Source organism: Phoca vitulina, unplaced genomic scaffold (assembly GCF_004348235.1).
Source record: "Phoca vitulina isolate PV1807 unplaced genomic scaffold, GSC_HSeal_1.0 scaffold21, whole genome shotgun sequence".
In the NCBI taxonomy this organism is placed as follows: Eukaryota; Metazoa; Chordata; class Mammalia; order Carnivora; family Phocidae; genus Phoca; species Phoca vitulina.
The window spans coordinates 30,192,627-30,218,055 of NW_022589724.1; the positions used below are offsets into that span (position 1 = coordinate 30,192,627).

At 58.9% G+C, this 25,429-nt stretch overlaps 2 protein-coding genes across 2 annotated transcripts in view; one reads left to right on the forward strand and one right to left on the reverse strand.

Moving 5' to 3' along the window:
* Positions 1-16,175, forward strand: part of STKLD1 (serine/threonine kinase like domain containing 1) — a 21,200-nt gene extending 5,025 nt beyond the window's left edge. Inside the window, exons 4-19 of the mRNA XM_032419016.1 lie at positions 311-355; positions 1,673-1,747; positions 3,213-3,314; positions 5,419-5,489; positions 6,321-6,436; positions 7,498-7,616; positions 8,084-8,247; positions 8,814-8,944; positions 10,348-10,431; positions 11,756-11,872; positions 12,199-12,339; positions 13,139-13,267; positions 13,950-14,078; positions 14,150-14,278; positions 15,531-15,671; positions 15,990-16,175. Of these exons, the coding sequence (XP_032274907.1) occupies positions 311-355; positions 1,673-1,747; positions 3,213-3,314; positions 5,419-5,489; positions 6,321-6,436; positions 7,498-7,616; positions 8,084-8,247; positions 8,814-8,944; positions 10,348-10,431; positions 11,756-11,872; positions 12,199-12,339; positions 13,139-13,267; positions 13,950-14,078; positions 14,150-14,278; positions 15,531-15,671; positions 15,990-16,162 (1,866 nt within the window). The 3' untranslated portion in view covers positions 16,163-16,175. The remainder of the gene's footprint in view (positions 1-310; positions 356-1,672; positions 1,748-3,212; positions 3,315-5,418; positions 5,490-6,320; positions 6,437-7,497; positions 7,617-8,083; positions 8,248-8,813; positions 8,945-10,347; positions 10,432-11,755; positions 11,873-12,198; positions 12,340-13,138; positions 13,268-13,949; positions 14,079-14,149; positions 14,279-15,530; positions 15,672-15,989) is intronic.
* Positions 16,176-16,610: 435 nt separating this feature from the next.
* Positions 16,611-25,328, reverse strand: REXO4 (REX4 homolog, 3'-5' exonuclease). The gene is made up of 8 exons (XM_032418878.1): positions 24,975-25,328; positions 22,945-23,297; positions 21,524-21,661; positions 21,092-21,285; positions 19,831-19,919; positions 18,677-18,751; positions 18,115-18,189; positions 16,611-17,478 (listed from the first exon to the last, which is right to left on the reverse strand). Exons 1-8 carry the CDS (start codon positions 25,191-25,193, stop codon positions 17,347-17,349), a joined length of 1,275 nt encoding a protein of 424 aa, XP_032274769.1. The 5' UTR covers positions 25,194-25,328; the 3' UTR covers positions 16,611-17,346.
* Positions 25,329-25,429: the final 101 nt, after the last annotated feature.

A 25,429-nucleotide genomic window follows, 5' to 3' on the forward strand; every position in this document is an offset into this window, starting at 1 on the left:
GTGGTGATGGTGGTGATGGTGATAGTGATTGATGATGGTGATGGTGGTGATGGTGGTGATGATGGTGGTGATGGTGACGATGGTGATGATGATGGTGGTGATGGTGATGATGGTGATGATGACGGTGGTGATGAAGATGGTGGTGATGGTGGTGATGATGATGGTGATGGTGGTGATGATGGTGGTGGTGAGGGTGGTGATGATGATGATGATGGTGATGATGGTGGTGGTGTTGATGATGATGATGGTGGTGGTGGTGATGATGGGCTGGCTACACAGTTACTGAGTTCATGCTCTTGTACCCCTACAGGTGGAATGTATTGATGAGCATCAGGCCAACGAGGCCCTGGAAGAGGTAATTCTCTGGGTGGTTCCCTCTCTAGAGGACGTGATGCAGAACACACAGAGACTGTTCTGTCCTCTCCTGTGGAATGACTGGATAGAAGCCTCGGCGGGGACATGGAGGGTCAGAACCAGTTCTTGCCCTATGCTATGAAGCCAGACACCTCCAGGTCATGAAGGGAGTCTGTGCCCAAAACATTCATTTCCAGGTGCAGATAACTTAGAATATATGTTCTCAGAGAAGATAAAGTTTCAGTGCTGGCCAGGGCCCTAGGCTAATCTACCAAAAACCATCTTTTAAAATATTGTTCCTTCAATTATAAAAATGTTAGTTACAGTAGAAAATGTGAGAACTACAGAATCGTTTTAACAAAGAAAACGTATATTCTTTTACATTCCTTCAATTGGCCAGTCAGAACCAACAAGAACATCCTGATTTATAATAACAGCAGTGACAGCCACGTGCACTTGGACTCGCTGGACAAAGGCTCTGAGCAGTTTTTCTTTGCTTCTCTTGAATCTCCCATGAAGCAAACGTGTCCCTCCTAGTTAATGGTTACTTGGTTGCCTTCTTTCTGGACCCCCCGGCTCCTGAGCTTTGCCAGCAAAGAGCTGTCCGATCCACAGTGTGACTGCCGCACAGCGAAGGACCCCGGCCACATCCTGGCAAAGTGGAGAGACTGTGGGAGACCCTCCCACAGCCCCCACCCCATCACAGCTGTGCACATCCCTGTTCCCTTCCCCAGCCCATGAGGTGACCTCCTCTTGCAGCCGGCCTGACACCACCAGCGGCTGTCCATGTGGTTCCTGGTGGCCGCGGCAGCCACTGTTGCAGCCCGGCTATGTGAGTCCACCAAGCACCTTCAGCCGGGAGCGGGGCCCTGGGGCCTCGAGTGTGCACCACCCAGGAGGCGAGCTGGGTGCACGTACAACAGTGTCCCACTTCCCTTTGGCCACACCACCGTCTCCAGCTACCCCTGACTGTGCTTTCTTTCCTCCGCATCAGGCACTTGGCCTGCGCCAGCTCACGTTAGCCCTCCTGACTCCCCTGTGAGGCGGATACCACTGTGACTGCCATTTTCCGATGAGGCTTGAGGCTCAGAGAGGTTGAGGAGCCTCCCCTCAGCCACACAGCACATGCGGGAGAGACGGGACCCACACCAGGCTGCCTGGCTCCAAAGCACAAGGCTGCACCCCCTTCCTTGTGCTCGCTCCCCAGCCCTATTCAGAGCTGGAGTTTGTGCCTGTGTTGGGCGACGTGACACAGAAGCACTCGCTGAGAAGCAGCGTTTCTGGAACGTCTCCACTTCCTCTGCTCTTGTCCCCGCAGCTGATGCCTCTGCTGAAGCTCCAGCACCCCCACATCTCCATATACCAGGAGCTCTTCATCATATGGAACAGTGAGGTGGGTTGAGTCGACACCTGCAGGCTCAGCTGCCATGCCGTGGCTGCAGGAACAAGCGAGCTGAGCACAGAGCACCCCAACGCCATTGTAACCCCCTGACTGCAATGGCAGTGACTCCAAGTTACCCCTGACTCAGCACTTCCTGGGGGCCCTGTGGGGGCTCTCTGGGCATCATCTCATATGAGCCCCCAAGAGTTTTAGCGCAGGAGGGGTTGGTATACAACCTAAGGAAGAAATAGAAGCTAAGAGAAGCAAGTTCATCCTGGTTACCTACCCAGTCCGTGGCCCAGCTCCTGAGCTCATCCTGCAGCCAAAGGCTCAGTGAGTCTGCCCTCTGAAGGTGGAGCTTTTGACTTCCCTGGAAGGAGCAGGCGTTAGGAAGCCGGTCCCTGCTTTTCCCCCTTATTTGGCGTCCAACTGTCCGGGGCCTCTGGACCTTTGACTTTTGTGGCTCCTGCAGTTTACTGACTAGCTGCATGGTCATCCTCAGACCCAGGGAGATCTGCGGGGTTGGAAGTACCAGTCTCATTTCCCTGGGGCTCAGAGAGGTTAAGGAGTTCCCCAAGACCACACAGCTAGTAACAGCTGAGTGGGAAAAAAACAAAACAAAACAAAACACACAGCTAAGTGGGATTCAGATCAGGGTCTTGTAAGCCCCCAAGCCCTATACTTCAGCCCATAGGCTACAAGACTTCTTGTCTGTACAGGGATCCAGAATCTTGCAAATTATTCCAAATGGGACTGAGGTGGAAGGGGAAGTTGAGCAGGGGTGGGGCGGGGGGCCTGGAGGTGAAGGGAGGCTGCAAGGCTTCTTGGTGAGTGTCAGACCATAATTAGACCTCCACATTAGGGTCCTCATCTGGGGTGGACAGCCAAGGGTTTGAGCAGGAGTGGAGGGTCCCCTCATACATGTGCCTCCTGTCCAGCTGGGCCGTAAGAACAGCCTGCACCCCATAACACTCTCAAGGACACAGAAAAGCCAAGAGGACATTTCACTGTGGAAGGAAAAGCAGGGTCCTCTGAGAGCCCTGAGCTAAGGCCCCTGACCCGGTCTGCTGGAATCCCATTTGGGGCAGGCTCCTCCAAGGGAGGAAATGGACCGAAGCTAAGCCCTAGAGAATAAATAGTTACCCTGGGAAGAGGCGGGATCCCAGGCACAGGGGTCTGTGTGTGCCGTGGCCAGAAGGCCTGGGCCGCTTTCAGCAAAGTCCAGGGGGCTTAGCGCAGATGGAGGAGCCAGGGCAGAGGGGGAGGGGAGGATAGATGAGGCTGGAGGCGTGAGCAGGAGCTGCCTGTGAGGGGCTCTTACCCCACCTCTGACAGTGTTCCTACAGCCACTGGGCCCCTGCGGATGGAGGCCCAGTGGAGGGAGGCCCTGGGGCAGGGAACCTCGCAGAGGCGCCCAGGCCTGGGCTTCTGGGGGCCGGGACCGTGGCATCTGGCTAAGGCCTTGTGTCCCCATCAGATCTCCTCTCTGTTCCTCTGCCTGGTGATGGAGCACAACAATGAGAGCTTCCAGAATGTCATTGAGAAGAAGAGGGAGACAAGGACAATCATTGACTCTGAAGTAAGACAGACTCTGTAGGACACACCAGGCCTGGGGACCGCCTGGGCCTTGTGATGTCACAGGCTCAATCAGGGGGCAAAGGGGCAGAGGGGAGGGCAGACGCTATTGGAGTCTGGCCCGATTTTTTCTTACGTTTATGAGTGGAGGTGTTTGCAGGGTGTAATGTGCACAAGTCTTAAGTGCACAGCTCGCTGCATTGTACGCAGGCAGACACTCATAACCTTCCGCCCATCGAGATGCAGAATGCTCCTGGAGCTCCAGAAGTCCCGGCCGTGCCCACGGTTGGACTTCTGTCCCCGGGGATCCTTCTGCCTGCCCTGAAGTCCCCCGTAATGGACTCACGCAGCATGTTGCTGTTTGTGTCTGGTTTCTTATGTCGTGAGTGGATCAGGAAATCGTCCGTGTCGTGGCTAGGTGCTGCCCCGTCGTGGGGCCCCATCGGTCTGTGCATAGCCTAGTGCTGTGACCCTGTAGGGTGTTTCCAGTTTGGGGCTGTTGCCATGAACGCTACTGGGTGTGCTTACCAGTGGACCTAAACACTCATCCTTTCTGGATGAACCCCTGGGCGTGCAGTTGTTGGATTGTAGAGCAGGTTTAGTAGATATTCCAGCATCCACGATGGTTTGGTTGATTTGGAGTTACTCCCAGCAAAAGGTGTACGCCTTCCAGTTCCTACTTTCTGGCCAACACTTCAGTCTTTTTCATTTTAATTAAAAATTGCATTTTAATTTGAGTTATTATGAGTAATCACAGGGAGTGCTTTTTAGCCATTTGGATTTTGTGCCTGTTCAAGTTTTTTGTCCATTTAAACATTGGGGTTGTCTTTTCTTATTGATCTGTAGGTGTTCTTTACATATTGTGGATATGGGCATCCAGAGTGTCTTCTCCCTGTCTGTGGTTTGCCAATGCACTTTCTTAACCATGTCTTTTGATGAACAGAAGTTTTTGGGTTTTTTTTAAGATTTCATTTATTTGAGAGAGAGAGAGCACAAGCAGGGGGAGAGGGGCAGAGGGAGAAGGAGAAGCAGGCTCCCCACTGAGCAGGGAGCCCGATGCGGGACTCGATCGCAGGACCCTGGGATCATGACCTGAGCCAAAGTCAGACACTTCACCGACTGAGCCACCTGGGCGTCCCCAGAAGTTCTTAATTGTAATGAAGTGAGTTTATCAATGCTTCTTTTATTGTTAGCACCTTTGAGCCTGTGTGAGAGCCTGTCCTGCCCCAAGGTCCTGAAGATATTTTCCTGTTGTCTTTTGAGCTGGTTCATTTTTGCTTTCACATTACGCCTATGATCCACCCCGAGTAAATTCTGCCTGCTTTTGTTCTGAGCACGCCTCTGCTCGGGGGCCTCTGGGCACCGTCCTGCTCCTGAGGGCTTCTGAGGGGCACGCAGCTCGTCTCCCAATGTGGACCTTGGGCATAGGCTCTGGAGTGGGTTTCAAACTTTCTGTTAGTGGTGGAACCCTTTCAAGCACAGAATGTTCTCAGAAACCCAGCAAGGAAGGCAAAGCTACTCTAATCAAGGGGCGTGGGAGGACGGGTGGAAGGTGGAGTGGGAAGAAGCCCGGGGTCCTGTTCACTCAGCCCCTCTCTGACACCCCTGAGTAGAATCTAGGGTTCCTAGGAACCCGGTTTGAAAATCACTGCCCTGGAGACTAGATGGATCTCGTTTCTGCCACACAGTTGTTTCCAGAACGTTCTTTATCAGAGCTCTTTTCCTTCTAATGACATAGAGAGACAAGCCCCAGAGTAGGCAATAAAGGCTTCGATATCTCTGATACCCACAAGGGGTGGGGCCCAGGCTGGAGTATCTCCAGTGTGGAGACAGGAGTGTGGGGTCTAGAAACAAGAACATTGCCCTGGCTGACCTGGCTGTCCTGTCTGGAGAGCCCCGCGCACTTGAGCCTGAAAGGGACCTGAGGCAGAAATCTCTTGCACTGGCTCTGAGCTCTTCTGTAGCTTTGGGCTCATCTTCAGAAGCAAGGAGAGAACATTCCATGATCTCGCTGGCTGCTTCGAGGGGTCGCTGACCTGCCTAAGCCAGCTGCCGGGAGAACACCCCCCCACCCCCGCCAATCCTGGCATCTCTCGCTCTTTCCCCAGTGGTTGCAGAACATGCTGGGCCAGGTGTTGGACGCTCTGGAATACCTCCACCAACTGGACATCATCCACAGGTGACCGCGGGTGGCCAGGCTGCTGCAGGAGAAAGGGCACGGAGTCCCCTTGGGCAGGACCGGGGGAGAGAGGTGCGGCCAGGGTCAGCACAGCCAGGATAAGTGTGGGCACCTTTCCAGGGCCCCTCCCGGGCTCACAGAGAATGCTACCCCCTCCACGTCACCTGCAGTGATTCACCCAGCTTCAGGAGTGGACGCTGACCGGGGCAGGCTGGTTCTAAAGTGCAGGGCGAGCAGCCAGATAACAGCACTAGGAAGGAAGCGATTAGGCTGCGCGCCGTGGCCTCTGGTCGGGTGGCGGGGCTGAGCTTTAGCCCCGCGAGTGGCAGGGCTCCAGCATGCAGTCTGCAGGGGCTGGGAATGGCTGCAGACTGGGTCGGTATCGGATCTAAAGGAGGAGAGAACCATGTGGACCCTGTGTACAAAGAAAATGCTCACGATTTAGCGTAATTTAGCGTTAATGTCACTGAACATGACAAAATGGTTGAAAACCAGTCCCCAAAAACAAATGCATAGCTGAGATCTGGAAGGAGGTGAATAGATGTTAGCAGAAAAGCAGCAGAAGGATTGGGTGTTTTCCCACTTGTAGTTGGCTTGTGGTTTTGCAATTTAAAATAACTGAGTATATTTTATTTCTGTAGGAAACACTGTTTAAAAAGTGGGCTGCAAAGGGGGCATTTGTTGAGAGAAGGGCAGAACTGGGTGGGGCAGGGAGCAGGGCATGAGGTTCAGGGTGCTCTGGCCTCCACCCCGGGAGGATCGTGTGGCCCGTGGGTGGTGGGTGGAAAGGCGGGCACGCCCCCAGACAAAAGTCCCACCTCTTGGTTTCAGGAATCTCAAGCCCTCCAACATAGCCCTCGTCAGCAGCAACCACTGCAAATTACAGGACCTGAGCTCCCACGCACTGATGACAGACAAAGCCAAGTGGAACATCCGCGCAGAGGAAGGTGGCCGGGGTCGTCCCAGTCTGCAGGACAGCAGTGGCTGGGGCACAGTGGGGGAGGGGCCACTCACCGGAGTGGGGTCGCTCCTGGAGTCCAGAGGACAGCAGCCCAAGCTGGAACAAGGCAACATCAAACCTCTCCTTGCTCAGAAGGTCCCCACAGACCCCCGTGGGCTTATGTGGGCTCCAAAGAGGCCCCCTTGCCTTTGTTGTAACTGAGCAGAAGTACCACTATGTGGGGGGGGGGAGGCGGTGCATGCGGGCAGGGTCCAAAAGACACCCAGAAAATGTAAACCTTCATGGAAGGAGAATGGGGGTTAGTGGATGCCATACACTGGTGAGAGCTGGAGTACTTTACTGAGTCCTGAAAATCACCAAGGAGATGGTAGACGTGGGGAGGAAGGGGAGATGCGTTCTCCTTCCTTTGAAAAGACAGCGGGGCAAAGGGAGCTGGGCTTCCAGCCTATACCAGCTGCCAGGGATGGAGAGAGTGACCACAGTTGAGAATTTCAGAGTCCTGCATGCACAGAGGATAAATGGATAGGTGGACAGACAGGTGGATGGATGGGCAGATGGATGGATGGGTGAGTAGGTAAATCTGCTGGAGGTGTGGATGGCAGGGGTCCTGGAGTCCACCCCTTTACTCTTTGGCTGGGGAACGAAGGTCCAGAGAGGGAGGGGCTGCCTGAGGTCTATCAGGAACTAACAGACTGATGACCCTGCTCTTTTGGCTCCTTGTCTGGGGTTCCAGTTTAGAGACTAGGGTGGGGCAACTGAAATTTTGCCTCCAGATTCTGACCTTTAGAGGAGTGAGATGTTTAAAGAGGGTGGAAGTTTCAGCCTTCTTGGCACATGCCTCTTTCAAACCACATCTGCAGCCGTATTGGGCACCCATGGGCCAGCCTGGTTGGGCACGTGCCCAGGTGGCAGCCTCACTGACTGAAGACCAGGGCCCTCTTCCTTTCCCTCCATAGATAGCACCTCCCTACCCCCCTCCCTTTCTGAGCCGCTTGCTCCCCCAGGGAGCACAGGACTCATGCATCTGACACCTTCTCCTGCCAACAGACCCTTTTCAGAAGTCCTGGATGGCCCCCGAAGCCCTCAACTTCTCCTTCAGCCAGAAATCGGACATCTGGTCCCTGGGCTGCATCATTCTCGACATGGTCAGCTGCTCCTTCATAAATGTGAGCTGCCTTCTGCCTGCCCCTCCCTACCACACCCTGAACCCCACACCCCACATCCCCAGAAAGCCGGCCCTGCCGACCTTGGCTCAAAGGGGCACATTCTCCCCCCCTGCATCCTCCTGCCTTGCTCTGTGCCTCCAACGGGCTGTGTGGGGCACCCCCGCACTCAGTATTTGGCCTTCAGGGCCCCGGCATGGTGATGACGATGACTGAGATACTCAAACCGCCCCATGGCTAACCCTCACGGGGGACTCCCTGGGTGCTCGCTGCCTCCTTATGGATGAGAAAAGCGAGTTCACGTGCACCAGCGGGCCCACGGCGGGACGCAAGCCAAGGGAACTGGACCCTGGCGGGCCTGAATGCACCTCTCAGGTCCCTAGTCTTCCCACCTCCGGCCCTCTTGCCGGCTCGCCCTGGGGCACGGTCGGGGCTGGGCCGACGGAGCAGTGCTGTCCGCGTCCCCTCAGAGAGCAGAAGCCATGCACCTGCGGAAGTCCATCCGGAGCGCGCCTGACGGCCTCAAGAGCGTCCTGCAGACCATGGAGGAGAGGAAGATCCCCGATGTGGAAACCTTCCGTTCTCTCCTACCTTCGATGCTGCGGATCAACCCCTCGGAGCGAGTAACGATCAGGTGAGCCCAGGGGCTGTCGCTGGATCTGAACCTTTCCGTGTATCTTCCGCCGTCTCTCCGCCGTCCTGCATACACAGCCACTCGGCGTTCTAATGCCACAGACACGCCGACCCCTCCGTGGCCCGCGGGGCTTTCCCAAGCATGGCCCATCCCAAACTGCTGTAGCGGCAGGCACACCCCTGAGCCCTGAGCCGACGGAGCAGGCTTCTCCCTCAGGTGCGGAGGTCCCCGAGGACCAGGACCATGTTCTAACTGTAGTTTGTCTTAACAAGAGAAGGAAGAAAGAACATAAAACAGTGAATCCGGCCTGGGTCTATGCACCTTTATACGAACACGGTTGTCAAATCTGTTCAGTATATTTTATGGAGGAAGGGGCCCAGCCCCGTGCTCCCGCACCCCGGGGAGCAAGCCCAGGCCCCTCCTGGAGGTGGGACTCCTGGGAGAGATGCTGCCAAATGGAGTCCCAAACAGGAGGGTGGAGGTTGGGTGTCTGCCCACCTCTCTGCGGGCAGGAGCCCCACAGAGCCCCGCAGGGGAGCCCAGCGGCCGTCTCGGCTCCCCTCCAGGGATGTGATCCACATCACCTTCGTGAGCAGCAACTTCCGGTCCTCCAGTGTTGCTCTGACCCTGCACCGGCAGGTGGTCCCTGCCTTCATCGCCGACCGGCTGCTGGAAAGTAACGTCGCCAGTATTTTAGGTGATGGTGGGGGCCCAGAGGGGGAGGGAGCTGTTGTCTCAGCTCTGGGGGGGGTGGTCAGTGCCTCCCCCTGCCTCCCAGTGCCCTGGACTGCTCCTGACACATGGCCAGGGGTTTGGAAGGCTTCGGGGCTCTCCCCTCCATCCCACCCCAGGCACCGCATTGCTCAGGGCACCCCCCGCTCAGATACCCTCCCTCACTCCTGTCACCTGTACCAGAGTTCATCTCAGTGCCTGGCCCCTGTTTCCCCTCCCCTCCTGCTACATGGTGCTCGTGACAGCTGAGCAGCCCCCCACTGTCACAACCCCTGGAGCCCCCTGCTGTTTGCCTCCACACCCTGCCACACGGTGATCCCCATGCCCAGAGTGGTTGCCCCACTTGGCACCTGTTCCTGTGTGGTTTCTACACGCCCAGAATGGTGCTGGGCATGGGAATGGGCACTGCAGGGGCCCTGGACGGGCAGGCGCGTCCCTGCAGGGGCTCTGTCTGCCGTGGGACATGGGCAGGCCTCCGCTGACGGTGCTGCCAGTGACCTGGCCCAGTGCTCACTCACCACCCAGCACTTTGTCTCCACTGCCTGCCCCTGGTGGGGGGCTCCTTGTGGCTCCCAGCACAGGGACTGCACAACCGCCACACCCAAGGCCTTGGGTGGACCATGGGTCTAGAGGCCACCTTCAGGTTCGAGGTCGACTGCACTCGCGCATCCCTCTGTGTTCTGGGTGGTCTGCTCACTTCCTCCTCTCCTCCGTGGCTCCCTGCCCTGGCTGCTTGTGACAGGGGACTCCTCCCCCATCTGCCACCTCTGCCCCCACTTCTGGGGAAGGGACGGTCTCGAGGCCCTAGCTTCTGTCCCCCCGCCCCGCATCTCACGGTGGGGGGCTTTGGAGGCGGGCAGCTAGGTCCGATGGAAGCCCATCACCCACCAGCTCAGTGGCCTTGAGCGAGGTGCCCTCTCTGAGCCTGTTTGCTCATCTAAAAGTAAGGAGCACCACAGGGCCCGTTTGTGGGCCGCTCCGAGGTGCACAGCGCCCAGACACGGGTGGAGGAGGGGTCCTGAGTTGGCCACGGGATAAGGAAGGGGTCTCCAATGTGCATAGCTGGACACTGCAGCCCATTGTGGGGCTGGGGTCGTCTGTTAGGAGTCAAAGGCAAAGAGCCCTGCAGGGAGGCTCGGAGGAGCAGTGGAAGGAGCCCTGGGCTCAGGGGAGAACTCTGGCTGTCTTGAGACTCCAGTGAGGCTCCAGGACAGGCTTGGGTTTGACTCTGGACCAGCTGCTAGGCCTGCGGAATGGGGGTGAGAATGCCCTATCGCGTGGATCTGTGGGGAGTGTGGTGCCTCCAGGTGGGCCCCAGGCGCCCTGGCCCTCAGACGGCTCCTCCCCGTGCGGTCCTGTCTCCTGCAGAGGTCATGCAGAACTTCTCCAGCCGGCCTGAAGTCCAGCTCAGAGCCATGAAGAGGCTCCTAAGAATGCCTGAAGACCAGCTAGGTAGACCCCCCACGCGCCCACCTTCCCCCGCTCCTCCCAGGCTCAGCCTGTGGCCCAGGCCTCTGGGGTGGCCGTGGCCCTTCTCTCTGAGCTCTCCTAGAGGGGCTCTCCTACACCTCCGAGGCTTGCTGGGAATTCTTCCCGTGTCGCCCCTTTTGCCCAGCAGAAGGGGGGGGATGGGGTGGCTCGGTGAGCAAACAGTGTAGTGACCGGCCCTCACATGGTTCTCACGGGCTCTTAGTAAGGCTCCTGTCTTTTCCCCCATCTCCATCGATGGCTGGCTGGGCGGTTGCCTATTGTCCAGTATGATAAACGGCACAGGACTGAACACCCCGGAGCATGGGCCCCTGTGCGCTGTGGGACAAATTCCTAGGTGCTCGGGGTATAAATATTTCACTTTTTCACAGATACCGCCAATTACTTACCCACCTATCAAGAGTGCATGACGGCATCTCTCCCCGACACTGTCCATCAAGCAGTATTCATATCTTCTAAATTTTGCCAAAATAGTGTCTCATAAAATCTCTCCATTCAACTTGCCTCACCAGCCTGAATATTATACTCACTCCCTCATCCATCCATCAGTCCTCCATCCACCCCCCATCTGTCCGTTTGTCCACCCATCCATCAACTGTCTGTCCATCTGTCCTTCCACAGAAGGCCTGTTCCAGCGGCTGGGGCAGCTGAGTCACTAGCAGAGACTTCATACTGGCCCCTTGCCTTTCCCTCTTTCTCACCCTTCCCCTGGACCCCTCCTGGAGCTAGGCTGTGGCCAGAAGAGTCCCCAGGAAGGGAGACTTTGCCTTCCTGGAGGGGCTGAGGGAGCCAGCCTCACTGGGAGGTGGGTTAGCTGTGCTGGGCATCCTGGGGCCCGCGCTCTTGTTCTGGATGTTCTCGCTGCAGGCCTGAGACACAGGGCTCTCGCTCCCCACTCTAACGGCGTGGGGAAGGGACACTGCGGGGACCGGACCCTCCACTGCCGCCCGCGCATGCAGCCCAGGGAAAGTCCATGAGACCCGCAGACGCCCGCACTCAGGGCAGTTATGGCCACGGACTGGCTGGGTTCAAAGCAAGTGCTTTCGTCTCTCTGACCCTGTTTTCTCACCTGTAAGAGCAACAGGAAGGCTCCACCTCAGAGAGCTGCTGGAATAAGAAGATGCCCAGGGCAGACACACATTCTTTCCTCACCTACTCATCTGTCCAGGGGCCCATGCGTGATGCCCTGTAGACTCCCAGCGGCGTTGGACTCCCTGGTCTGGTCCGTACACCCTTCCCACCCCCTGCTCCTGGGCCGAGGCTCAACCTTGCCACCCGGCCCTGCCAGGTCTGCCGTGGCTGATGGAGCTGGTAGAGATTTTGATCACCATCATGACGCAACACGAGAGGATCCTCGACATACAGCTGTATGCCTGCTCCCTCCTGCTGCGCAGCCTGGGTCGAGGTGGGTGCCGAGCCATGTGGGTTAAATGTTGACCCTGGCACCTGGTCCCAAGGCCCGGCAGAGCCTTGGAAACCAGCACTGGCCGCCCGGTGCCACTTACCGGCCATGTGGGCTGGGCAGGTGCCCACCCCTTCTGTCCTTCACCCCATCATGCAACCAGCACTTACGGGGACCTACTCCAGAACAAGCCTGACCTTGGCTTTCTCCACGCGAAGTGGGGGCATTGCCTCCCCCCCCAGCCAGGGAGGGCGGCCCCCTGCAGGCTACCTGCCCCATGATCCCCAGTGTGGGACGTAACCCTGGTCATCGTCCCTTGGCCCGAGCAGTGCTGGCGCAGGACCCGGCGGCCGAGGTGCTGAGTGACAGCTCTGTCATCTCTGTCCTGCTGAGCACCCTGTGGAGCCACCCCGAGTCGGAGCAGCTCCTGGTCACGGTCTACAGCCTGCTCACCATCATCTCCAGCCAGGGTGGGTCGGCCTGGCCCTGCCCGCTCAGCCGGGGCGTGGGGGCGGCCTGGCCCTTACGGGGCACACCTGCGCTGCCTGTGCTGGGGCTGTTCCACATGCTTGGCCTTTGTCTCTTGATGGGAAGCTTCTGTTTGACTGTCACTTGTTCCCTCCACAAACATGCAGACATCGACCAGGTGCCACCGTGGGCTCCACGCCTCGTTCATCTCTTCACGGGGCACCTGAGCTCCTGCGGCCCCCAGCCAGCCAGGCAGGGGTGGCAGAAGCAAGGGCCGTCCACACCGTGCATTGCTCCCACCCACCTCCTCGGGCAGCTGGGCCCGCGAGCCCAAGGTTGCTCACCTGGAGTCCTGTGGCCAGGGGAGGGACGCCTGCACTCTGCTCCTCACCCCGCTTGACTGGAGCCCACTTCAGGGAGTGAGCAGGGGTGCTATGAATAAGCCCGTTAGGACAAGAGGCGTAAATCAGAGCCATCAGGCAAACTGGGTGTCGGCTCACCCACCAGGAAAGACAATCATTGCTCCCACCCCAGGAGGCTCAGGCCTGCTCTGTGTGGACCCAGGAGGCTGGCCCCAGCCAATCATGGGATAGGCAATACACGGACTGGTGACCCCGAGGATGGACCATGTCCTCTTGTTTCAGGGCCCCACACTGGGTATGACTGGCCCAGAGTAGATGCCCAGAAATGCAGGATGCATGGGCCTGTGGTTGGCAAGGACCACGGAGGGACGTGGTGCTCAGGGCAGGCTTCCTGGAGGAGGGGCTTCTCTGTGGCCCTGATTCTGGGGCCTGCCCACAGAATCGGCCTCAGAGAAGCTGCAGAATGCTGGGCTGTTTGAGCACATCCTGGAGCACCTGAGTACCTTCTCCACAAACAGGGACATCTGCGTCAGTGGCCTGAGCCTGCTTTGGGCCCTGATGGCGGACGGTGAGGGGGCCCCTCCTCCCACTCTCCTGCTGGGGGTGGGGGCTGCTATCCTTGCTGCTCCCTAATCACCTCTGACAGCCTTCAAGGGCCTCCACGGCCTGCACCTTAAACACTTCAGGAGCAGAGCCCACAAAAAGACTTTTCTGAGAGCCTGCAAGCAAAGGAAAAGTAAGGGAGGGAGGGGGCGGGGCGGGGGGGATGCACCCAGCGGAGGCAGGACCTCCTGTCCTGACCGGGTAGGTCCTCACAGACTCTCGTGGCTCCTGCCCTGGGAAGAGCCTGCCACACCTGCCACACATCCTGGGATTTCCCGGGCAGTCCCTGGTTTCTGATGGTAGCTTGGCGCCGGCCCCCTACTGTCACTCTAGATTCAGAAAAGGGCCCCCGGGCTGTGCTGCTTCCTCTCCTCCAGGCCCCGTCTTGGCCCTTTGGCCATTCGTTCTAAGGAAAAGAGGGCTCCAGGCCACGGAGAGCCTGGGAAACCAGAGAGCGCTGTCCACACCCGGAGTGCAAAAGCCCCCAAGACCAGTTGGGGGCAGAGAGTCCCTACCCTCCAAAAACTCCCCTCTTCCCTGACCTCTCCCCCAACAGGTGGGAGGCGGGTGTGGGGCCTATGTATACAGCAGGCTCGGCTGCATGCACTCAAGGGCTAGGTGTCGCCTCCATCCCGCGCTGGTTGCAGCTGTCATTGTGAACAAGACCCCTTTGGAGAAAGCCGCGGTCCTCATTCCCGAGGTGCTGGCCACTTACCCCAGGGACGTGGAGATGGCCGAAGCCGGCTGCGGGGTCTTCGGGCTGCTGTCCATGCTAGGTGAGCAGCCCGGGCGGGGGAGCGTGCGCCCCACGCACAAGGCCACGAGGCCTCAACTAGGCCCTCTGCAGGTTGCATAAAGGAGCACCAGTTTGAAGATGTGGCGGCCCTGTTCCTGCAAAGCATCCGGCTGTGCCCGGACAGAGTGCCGCTGGTGAACAACGCCTACCGGGGGCTGGCCAGCCTCGCGAAGGTGTCCGGTGAGCCTGGTTATGGACGGGGCTAACACTAGGAGATGGGGGCAAACCTCAGCAAGGCGGGTCTGCCAGCCGCCCGCAAACCCAACACAGAAGCAAAGGGATCAAAAAAGGAAAAGGACAATCTATGGTTCCTTCATCCAGAAGTTGCCACGGAGACTTCACTTTTTTTTTTTTTTTGGCTGAATGCTATACTGTGATTCTCTTTCCCTGTCCACAAACACATATTAGGTCTGCACAGGCATCCCTAACAGGTTTAGCTTATCAGAACACCCCAGGGGCCAGGTCCCACCCCCGTAATAGGACCGGTTTGTTGTTGCTCAGTGCGCAGCACCTGGCACTGTGACAGGATGGCACTAGAACCCCTCACAGTTGGGGCCTGCAGACCGGACAAGGTTGCCGGCTGGGATGTGAGCGGGGCTTCAGCCCCTTTGAGATCTGGTCCCAACTCCATGTCCCAGGGGTGGGCTGGGCTGGGGGCCAAGGGCCAAGGACAGTCTGCTTCTCAGCCTGAAGTCTGGGCCCGAGGAAGGGAGCGTGGCCACCCTCACTCCTGGGAGGGAGGCTCCAAGGACCACTGGCAGGGTCTTCCTTTCCGGTTAGACGCCCTGGGCTCCGGGGCTCTCCCCCAGCCTGAGGTCCCACCCACACAGGTCTGCATCAGCTGCCCACCTTCAGGGGATGGGAGGGGAGGCTGAGGTCCTGAGGGCAAAAGGGACCTGGCTCAGCAATGGAGGAGGGGGTGGTCCAAGCCCAGGGCCCGCGTCCGGGAGAGAATGGGCTTTGCCACCTGTTGGCTGGGACACTCAAGTCATCCCACCTGAGCGTCAGATCCCCAGGTTCCAGAGGGTCTGATGAGTAACCTTTCCACTGGTCCCCAGCCCCTCAAGAGTCAGGGTCTAACCCCTAACTGGGGGTGTACGTGTGCAGCGTTGGGGTCCCCCCCGCGCCCACGCTGTAGGCGCACTCTGCAACGCGCTTCAGCACTTCTGGGGCCCACAGGCTGAGAGCACCCCGAGGACAGGAGCCTTCTGCTGGGAGAGTGAGGTGGGGTGTACATGTCCCACCATGGGGACACACCGACCTCAGATGTCCCCAAGTGGCGGGAAACTGGCCTCCTCTGCCAGTGGCTGAGGTCCTTGCTATCCTGAGCTTTGGACTCTCAGCGACTCTGAGAACTAGGTACTGCCGCACCCCACTGGCTAGAGGGCACCGAGGCACAGCAGCTGGAGTGAAGGCACCCCCCCACCCCCAGAGCTGGCGGCCCTGCAGGTGGTAGTGCCAGGGGAGGGCGGCAGCGGCCTCGACCTCCTCCGGGAGATGTACCAGCTCTACAAGGACGACCCCAAGGTGGTAGAGAACATCTGCATGCTGCTGGCCCACCTGGCCTCCTACCGTGAGAGTCCCCCTGCCCTCCCCACCCCTCCAGGACGCCAGTGGTCAGAAGCACCCTGCTCCCAGCTCTAAGTGGTGGGGGGAAGGGAAAGAACCGAATCGCCACTTCCTGTCAGTTCAGTGGGAGGGCTCACTAGGCACCAGGCGCCGTGCCGACCGTGGGGGACGCCTGGCTCCCCAGCCTGAGAGGCAGCACGTGGGTTGGGCTGAGCCCAAGGGGGATGGGCCCAGCCTTGTCCTGCCGGGCCCCCCTGGCCAGGGCCGGGGGGGCATCAGGCTGGCTGAGCCCTGACCTCAGGACCCTCTGCCTTGCCCACAGAGGAGATCCTGCCTGAGCTGGTGTCCAGTGGCATCCGGCCCCTGGTCCAGGAGATCAAGGAGCGCTTCACCTCCAGCCTGGTGTGTGCCCCCAGGGGGTTTGGGGGCAGGGGCCCCCAAAACCAGGCCTCCCACCTGCCTCTACGGTCAAGGTTCTGTGTAGAACAGACTTGAATCTGTGTGTGTGTAGTTTTTGATGACCCTTCTCTTTCCAGGAGCTGGTTTCATATGCAGAGACGGTGTTGCTAAGACTGGGGGCCACCACGCCACCCAGCTCCGCAGGACAGTCGGCTCTGCCCTGAGGAGGCAGACACCCCAAGGCCTCCTGCCCCCTCCCCACCTTCTCTCTTGCCCTTTCTTTCCTCCTATACCCCCAGAGCTGCCCGGTGAACTGTGTTTTCCTTAGGCTTCGGGGGGATCGTCTCCAGGCTGCGAGGCCCAAGGCCGCCTGGCGTGGAAGCGTCCTGGGGACAGGGTGGGCCGGTGGTGCTCTGGGAGCGTGGGGTTCGGCAGGTGTCCCGCAGGCTGTGGCCCTGGCCCGCTCAGTGTGCCAGCTGGACACAGCAGTCCTTTGGGGCCACTCTAGACGAGAGAAACAGAGTGACCTCCACAAGCTCCACCTCCAGTAAAAACCTGCATTTATGTTGAATATCCTCAGTGGGTTTGGGCCTTCCTTGTGCAGCGGCCAGGTGGCTCGGTGAAGCCTGGGGCTTTATGCACTGAGTGCGACCCGCTGCTCCTGACTGTTCTCAGAAGACCCTCACACCTGTGCTCCAGCCCAACAGCCGGGGGTCAGCACGTCCGTCCTAGACAGGGGGCGACTGGTGTCACCGAGCTTGGACAACTGGAGCCCCAGCGTCACCCCGTGGGCCCTGCCCTTAAACGTGGCAGGTGTATACATGGGGTGGGGTGGAGGCTGAGAAAGGAACGGCGCCCTCGGAAAATCAGAGTCCAAAGGCAGCCACAGCTAACTCCGAGACGGGCCCGGGCCCGTTGAGTCCAGTAGAATTTTTACGTGACTCGAGGCAGAGGAAGGAGAGGGGCCTCCTCCAAGGAAGGCACGGAAAACCCAGTGGACTGGGTACTTCCCACCCCTGGGATGGGGCAAATCTCCGGCAAAGCTTCCGCCGGTGACAGCAGGGCGCAGACGGCCCCGACTCCCCGTCCTGGCAGAGGTCCAGGTGCCCCTCTGCACCCGTCCCCGCCAGCCACCTCCAGCGGTGGACCAGGTCTCAGATGGCAAACTCAGAGGGAAGCAGCGGTTCTCAGCAGCGCGCCCCCACGCCCTGCCGCCGGGACGGTGAATGTGTTTTGCCAGAGCTGCTGCTCTGGGGAGACCCGAGCTGTCCCATGCTTGGTCACGACCGCCCAGGGACGGAGACGCTGCTGCGGTCTGGAGCAGGGGCTGTGGGGCGCCTGTCCTGGGCCGTACTCTCCCACTCCTTCTTCACCAGGACGTAGAGTCTCATTGCTGCCTGGGCATCCTGAATCTAGGGGACACAGAACACCACTGTGACCGTCCCAGAAGGTGACCAGCACAGCCACGGGCCACCCAATCCCACGGGGCACACAAAGGAGAAAGCCAAGCAAAACAGCATTCTAGGGATTCGATCCTGGCCAGGCTTTGGTGACTCTGGTGCCCCACTTCCGGGAGAAGAAAGGAACCCAAGGAAGGTGGAGGGGATAGACGTGCTGCCTTGTGACACAGCACAGACACATGGACACGCAGACGGGAGGGCGGGCTCTGAGCGTGAGGCAGGCCGGGGCCACGATGTGGGGGCTGGGTTCCACAGGCCAGCACTCCTCGGCCCCGGCACTGGAGCCTGTCACAAGGCCCAGGGGGCCAGCCAGCCTGGGCTGTGTCGTCCTAAAAGGCCTTCAATCTAGACAGGGGACTTTTTCTCCAAAACGACTGCAATAACAGCAGTTTTTTGTGTTCAAGTGTTTATTAGCTAAACGTAAACACTCAGGATGTAGTGAGCGCTCTGTGAGTCGTTCTGCCATCTTATTGTTATAGGCCAGCGGCCTCCTAAGAAGAAGTCATCCAGGCCCCTGACAGGGCGCCTTGGCTGCAAGGTTAGGGCCGGCCCGCGATCCTGGGGAGCGTCACCCCAGGCCACACTTACCGAACAGTGCTCCACCTGCTGCACGCTGATCCCCAGGATCCTCTCGGCAAGCAGCCTCAGGGATGGCCTTCCACTCTGCAGGGGGAGGGGGCGGCACACAGCCACGCTGGGGAGCAGGCCTCGCAGGCTCTGCCTGGGGCAGTCACCCACTGAGCCCCCACCCAGTGCCCCTCAACGTGCCTTCACCAGGGGTGCGCGTGGCCCCAGGCCTGGTGACCCCCACCGTCAGCCCGAACAGGAGGGCCTGGGCAGGAGTGTGCACCTCCGCCTTCCAGCCTCAGGCCTCTGTCCGCAGCAGGTCCGAGGCAGCTTCTTCCCCAGAGCGGGGGGTCTCGTCACAGAGACCGGACCGGAAAGAGCCTGCTCTCGCTCACGCTGGCCTCGGAGGGCAGCGCTCGGCAGAACTCTGCTTTTCCTGTTAACGTTTCTTTTCATTTTGAAAGTTAACAGGCAGAGCCTAACCACAAACCAAACGCCGTTCAGCGGCACACCGTCAGGAACCAGAAGCAACCGCTACACAAACAGCCCGCCTGCGGCGCCCTGAGCCCGTGCCCTGTCATACCTTCACCTGACTCTTGAAAGGTTTGTATTTCTGTGTGTCCCGAATCTTCTTTTTTGGGTGATCGAGAAACAGCACCTGGAAGAGGAGGGTGACAGTCCCAGTGTCACCAGTGTGCAGCGGTGGGCCCCCCTCTCCCGAGGACTCCTAGCACAGAGCACGCTCCAGTGAAAGGGTACTGGTGTGAACTCGGACTTCTGACAGGAAGCGATCACGCTGTCCAAGGATGACGGCCAGCAGTTAAGAACCCCGTTAATAAAGACCCCATCCTGAAGCCAGGGAAACAGGAGACCAGCAAGCACGGTGTTCCTGCGGTGTGAGCTGGTGTCCCACACGCAGGAAGTCAGGACGCTAACGGATTGCAGCAGCTCGTCCCACGACCTCTGGAGAGAGCCGGCCACGTGGGGAGGGAGCAGGAACCAGCAGGATGGCGGCCGCTGGCGGGTTTATGGCACCGCATGGTGGCGGGCAGAGGACCTGCCGTCAGTTTCAATAGTTCAAAATTTCGAAAGGCAACGCAAACCGACAATCAGGTGCCTGAAACATCTGCGAACCCCGGGGTTCCTTGGAACACTATTTGAGAAGCCCCACGCCCAGGAAGGACAGTCTCCCACCCTGCCTGCCCTGTGCTCAGTTCTGCCCACAGCAGAGACGCTCAAGAAGCAAAGGCTGGAGGCCGCAGCCCCTAGGGCACCACAAGTGGCCCCTGGAGCTTGCCCACCAGGAGGGAGACAAGAGGAGCCCTTGACGGTCTGGTGGCCGTCAGGGGGTGGCTGCAGGGGACGCTTCCCCACAGACCGCGGCTCTGAGCTCACAGGAGCACTCGGCCCTGGCCAGCCGGGTGGAAGCTGCAGAGGAAGCAGCCTGGCTCTGTGTATGTGGAATGTGCTAGGGCCGTGGGAAGGGGGCCCGGCACCAAGTCCGGGCTGCACCCAGCTCTGCCATGTGGACGCAGCGGGCACGTCACGTAGCTCACAGCGCCTCACTTCTAGCGCCTCCAAAAGGGGCACGAAGCCTCAGATGCCTTTTGAAGAGCTGAGCAACGCCTAGCACTCCTCCCAGCACGTGGGGAGGACCCGGGAGCTGGTGCCGTTACCAGGGCCGGAATTCCAACAGTGCAGTCCCCTCGTGGTGCAGCCCACGCCCGACGGCAGTACCTTCAGGTCGTTACGCAGCGCGTGTCCCACCAGAATCCGGCCCTTCAGCATGTCTGCCACTTCCTTCTGGACAACTTCAATTTTTTCTCCTGACGAGCAGAACAAAGAGGTGGGTTTTAGCGCCATGGGCCTCGCTGGGGAGCCCCACGCGCAGCTCCACTGCGGCCGAGAGAGGGGCTTTCAGAAGCGCTCACAGCCGCCTGGCAGGCATTTTAACTGTTGAATCTTGTAAGAACCAGGCTTGGACTTCATGCTTTCCAACTGGAGACAAAATCAAGAACGGTGCTCCGCCGCAGCCGGCGAGGGGGGCTGCTCCAGACCCTCGGGCCCAGAGGCAGCGCGGCCTGCTCTCCTAGCAGATGCCCCTGGGGGCACCCCCACCCCTGCCAAGGGAAGGGTCAGGTCTCCGTGCTTGCCCTCCGTGACGCCACCTGCCCCGCCCCCGCCCAAGATTAGATCGGGGCAGCCCACCCTAGAACCTAGAGCTGAGGGCTGGTCAGGGACCAGGGCACTACTTGTTGGTCGGGTGTGCAGAGGGGACCTGAGAGGCGCAGAGAAAGGACACCGAGTGGGCCAGGAAGGAGCAGTGTGGCCTTGATCCCGAAAGCTTCCAGGACCTCTCCAGGTCCCTAACCTTGGAGTCGCCCCTGCGGCCTTTCCGGTCTCCCTCCCACAGGGCCAATCCACCAGAATCCCTACAGACTCTGCCTTCAGGATGCATCTGGGTCACGACTGCCCAGGTCACCACCAGCACATGCCCCCTCTTCTTGTTCCCACCCTCATGGGTCCAGAGTCTCTTCTCAACCCCACAGCCAGAAGGAACCTGCTAGAACCTGAGCCAGGCCTCTCATGGCTCAGACGTTCCCAGGGCTTCCTGAAGTCCTCACAAAGACGAGACCCTACAACCTACCCCATGTCCCCTGCTGACCCCACACTGGCGCACACTCTAGGTGACACGGAGGTGGGGACACAAATGTGCCCGAGAGGCCTCTGAGAACAGTCACCCCAGGTGAGGTAAGACTGTCGGGACTCCTGCTGTGGCGAATGCTCCAAACAGAAAGGGGACCAAAGGGAGAAAGAGGAGCTCCTGGCTGGCTCAGTCGGTAAAGCGCACGACTCGATCTTGGGGTCGTGAGTTTAAGGCCCATGTTGGGTGCAGAGGTTACTTAAAAAAATTTAAAAAATAATAATAAAAAAAGAAAAAGGGAGAAGGGACCCAGGCATCGCTTTTCCTCTGTGCTCATCAGCCGGGAGGACCCACCCTGCTTGAGGTTCTCTGGCCGTATCCCGCTGACCGCCGTCCTGTAGTCCGTCACCGGCTGGGTGGGCTTGACGTACTTGTCATAAACACACTTCCCATACTGGTTCACAATGGACACTCGGGCGGCGACGCTCTCTTCCCCCTTGGGGCCCACGCCCACCATCTCACAATCCATGGCTAAGGCTCTAGTCAGGCTGAAGGGAGCCAAAGGTTCCAGTTTAATCAACACGGCGGGACCCAGCCCTCGGCACCTAAAGCTCTCCGCCCACCACCACCCCTCTGTGGGACAAGCTCTCCGCTCAGGCTCCTCGCAGGACGGGGCGGCGCCTCCCCAATTCCACTAGGGCTCAACTAGGGGAGACGGACGGAGCTCCCTCCTGAAACCCTCGCCCTCTGGGGCTGAGTGCCGCCCGTGGCCCTGGCCCTGCACACCCGCCGAAGGCCTGCTCCTTCACCAGCGTGATGCTGCTTGGGCTCTGCCCCAGCTGCTTTCTCGCTATCCTGGCCGCCTCGGGGCCCATGGCCGCTTCGATATCCGCCGGGTCCACGTCATCAAACCAGATGTCGTCTCTAAAAGGCAGAGAGAACAGGCCGAGCACTGGTCAGCGGAGGTGCTGGTACAGCGGGGGGCCCCCCACGGCCCCAATACTCCTGTGGATTGACCACGTGCTCTACCGCTCGTTTCGTTACAAGACAGGCTCCTCATCCCAAACTTACAAAGGACATAAGATGTAAACGTACAAGCCAGCTGTAACGACTACTAACACGTGCTTCTAAATTGGGAAAGTTGTAGGTTCATCACCGGACATTTAGAAAACACAAACGCGAGAACTATGAAATGGAAACACAGACCCCCCTCCCCCAACACCTCCCAAGCTGGGGCGACCTCTAGCGTCTTCACGTCAAGGCCTCAAACTCCGATGTCCACACAAGGGTGTGTTTTCCTGCCTGGTGAAGTCTGTCCTTCGGGCTCAGCTGAATGTCATTTCTTTAGAGATCTCTTCCTGACCCCACTGAGTGGACACACTCCTCTGGCCATTTGCTCCACAAGCTTCTCCCTCCTTCGGTTTATCCTGACCACACTCACAGAATACTGGAATAATTTCAGTCTGGCCATCTCTCCTGCTCGACTATCAGCCTTAAGCGGGAGGGCTCTGTCGTGCCTGCTCCGTTTCCAGAGGGCCTCCCTGGCTCAGGGACACACGGCAGGCACTCAAACCCCTCTTTCCTGGAACCTTCAGCAACCCGGGCGACTCGCCGCCAGCCTGACTCACAAACATGCCACCTCCAGCTGAGCCACTGAGAGGCAGCCCCGAGCTCCTGGTCCTCCCTGTGCAAGTGACCCCACGGGGTCTGCTGAGTAATCACCAGGTGCTGAGCTAGCACACTGCATCTCACACCCCCCCCAACACCACAGATGACCACACTGAGGTGCGGGAGACGTCAGGAGCTCGCACCAGAGCACCCGACTCGCCAGACACAGGAACTGGTCTCCAACCTGGGTCCTTCTGGCTTTGGCATGCGTTCATCCCACAAATCGTTACTGGAGGCCTACTAAGGGCCAAGCTCTGCTCTAGGCCCTGGAGATATGACAGTTACCAAACAGGCCCTGCCCTCATTAGGCCTCCATCCTGGGGGAAACAAGTAATAAGCCAAGAAACGGCAGCGGGGTAAGGTGCTAGAGGGGCTGCGGGAGGGGCCGGCAGCCTAGGCCTCCTGGAGGAGACAGGCCGCAGTTGCTGGGACTTTGTTCTCAGAGATGAGCCGATGGGGGCCGCTGGCTGCACAGGGAGGCAGAGGGGACCAGGTGGGCCACCAGAGCTTCAGCGAGGGCAGATGCCACCTGTACTTACTCAGTGGGCAGGGCCGGAGTCAAGGCCACAGTCACCTCCTTAGCTTTCCGCTTCTTATGCTTGATGTCTGCTCCTTTTGGAGAAATGTCACCGTTTGTCCTTTTCTTGGCTCCTTTCTCATTGTGCTCTGCTCCTCTGGCCTTTGTGGGGGGTCCCGGCACCTTCCTGTTCCTTGGAGATATTGAAGGAACGGAGGCACCGGAGACCTTGGGGTCTGTGGTCTCCGATCCCATCTCACTTCTCTGTGCTGTATCTGGGATCACTTTTTTTTGTTGGATAATCTTGGGCTGCATTTTGGAATCCATCTGAGAGACAAGAGGCTTTTCCAGGGCCTGTGTTTTTCGTTTCAGGAGCTAATAGGACCCAAAATAATATACACAACACGTTTTAATTTGGAAATCACGCACAAGAGATTGAAAATACTTACATGTGTACATATATGTACGTGTACTCAGTCACATCTACGAATGTCTGCTACCCGCATCATCGAGATTCACGTTCAAACGGTCTGGGAAAAGCCCTTTTTCACGCCCATCTGAAGTCACTTGTGGTGAAATGCACTTCTCTGCTTATCTGATTACATTGCACGATTTGATACCTGTTTCCTCATTCCTACAAAACTTCACACTTTGTTCTCCATCGTAAGCACCTACTGAATGACTGAACAGAGACTACTTCTCTGGGAGCCTGAGGGGACGATAAGCAGCCTGTTTTCCTGTTTACAGTTCGTTTAGAGTTACTTCTCCCACAGATTAGGCCACGGAGCTGCAGCATGGAAATCGCGTCCTTCACCAGATCTCGTTTTGCTACTGCTGTGCGGGTCTCAGGAAGAGAGATGGAGAGTGTCCGTCAACTGGAAGAGGCTCAAGAGCGGCCAGTGGCCATGCTTCTGCTGTCCTACAAGAAGGGCTCTCGGCGTTCCTCCAGCCCAACCTTTCCCTGGTGCTCCGGTCCCCAGCACGGCTGTTCTCAGCCACAGTGAAGACCCTGATCATGCGGCAGTGAGCCGAGACACGAGGACCTGGGTTTCTACTTACTTGTTCCCACAACGTTTAAGAACAGGAGGATTTGCTTTCTTGTACGAAGTAGAGAAAACACAAGGTTTCCCCCACAGTAACCACCCTTCCCACTCACTTAATCTTGCTTTACTTTCTTGGGAGAAAAAGAGAAAGAGGTAGAGTCACAACTCAATAAATCGTACAGAACCCTGGGGTTTCCCGAGGAAACCTCATCAGTCCTGTCCCTCGAGACAGGTGGTTGGGGCCTCCCATTCTAAGGCACCAGCGCTGCTGAGAGGCTCCAGAAGCTCTTTTCTGCGGTCTGTCTTGCTCACCCGGAGGCTCTGGAACAGACTCCAGAAAACCGTGGAAGGCTCTGCAGGTCAGTAGTAGCAAAGAACACAAACTGGCGCCCGAAACGTGACTCTGCACCTGCGTCTGCCACGTTTTTACTAGCTGCGTGACGCTGGGCCCAATTCCGTAAGCTCTGTGCCTCCGGCGACGACCACAGCAGCTAACTCCGAGGGACGCGTAGAGAATTACGACTGGACTACAGGGAACGGCATGGGGCAGAGAGGAACATCCACGGAAGGACTGGCCCAGATGCCGAGAAAGTCAGCAGGACGCCGCCCCGCATTCAGGGCAGGGACTCCGATGTCGGGCCGGTTCTGCTCACCCTGGATCACTTCTCTAACCTTTCTGGGCCCCCTTATTCGTCTGCAAGCCAGAGATGCTAACGGGGTCTACTGCAGGGTGTTGGTTTGGGGGTGAAATAAAAACACAGAGATGAGGTGGCAGAGGCTGCACCTTTCAAGAGCTGGGCACCTGGGGGCAGCAGCCATCAACACCACTGGAAACCCTGGGTATTGCTGGGATCCTCCCAATCAAGGTCCCGCTACTTGCTGGCCCGAGGGCTCGCGGTCTGTCTACCTCCACAGGCCGATCTGCCTCCAAAGGCCTGCCTGCACAGCTGCCGTCGGGCCCCCCCCGTCTTCTCCCCGTCCTCCGTCCGCGCGGCCCCGCCAATCTTACCGCCTGCAGCGCCCTCCAGTTTTGGGAAAAGTCCTCTGGCGCCTTTGGAGGCCGCACGACGACGACCCTGGCGCCGCCTCCCGGTGTCCCGCTTGCTTCTCGCCCTTTGCTTTTCCAGACTCTCTTCTTCCTGCTTTTCTTCCGAGGAGGCTTCTTGCCAAGCCCCGGCTCAGCCAGGGGGTCTCCCGGGGCGCGCCTGGGGGTCAGCGCCTTGGCCATCCCGCCGCCGCCGTCCGGGGTCCCCGGGGCCCGACACCACGGCGCGACCAGAGCCCCGCCGCCCGGGCCCGGAGCCGGACTCTGCCCACCCACCGCACGCCCAGGCCAGCCCCCAATTCCCCCACTGCGGTGACACCTGCCTCCAGCACCCCGGAAGCGACCCCGCGCGCGCCCCGGCACGTGCACTCCCGTCCCCGGAAGTGCTCTTCTCTGCCGGACCCGCTGGAAACCGGGCC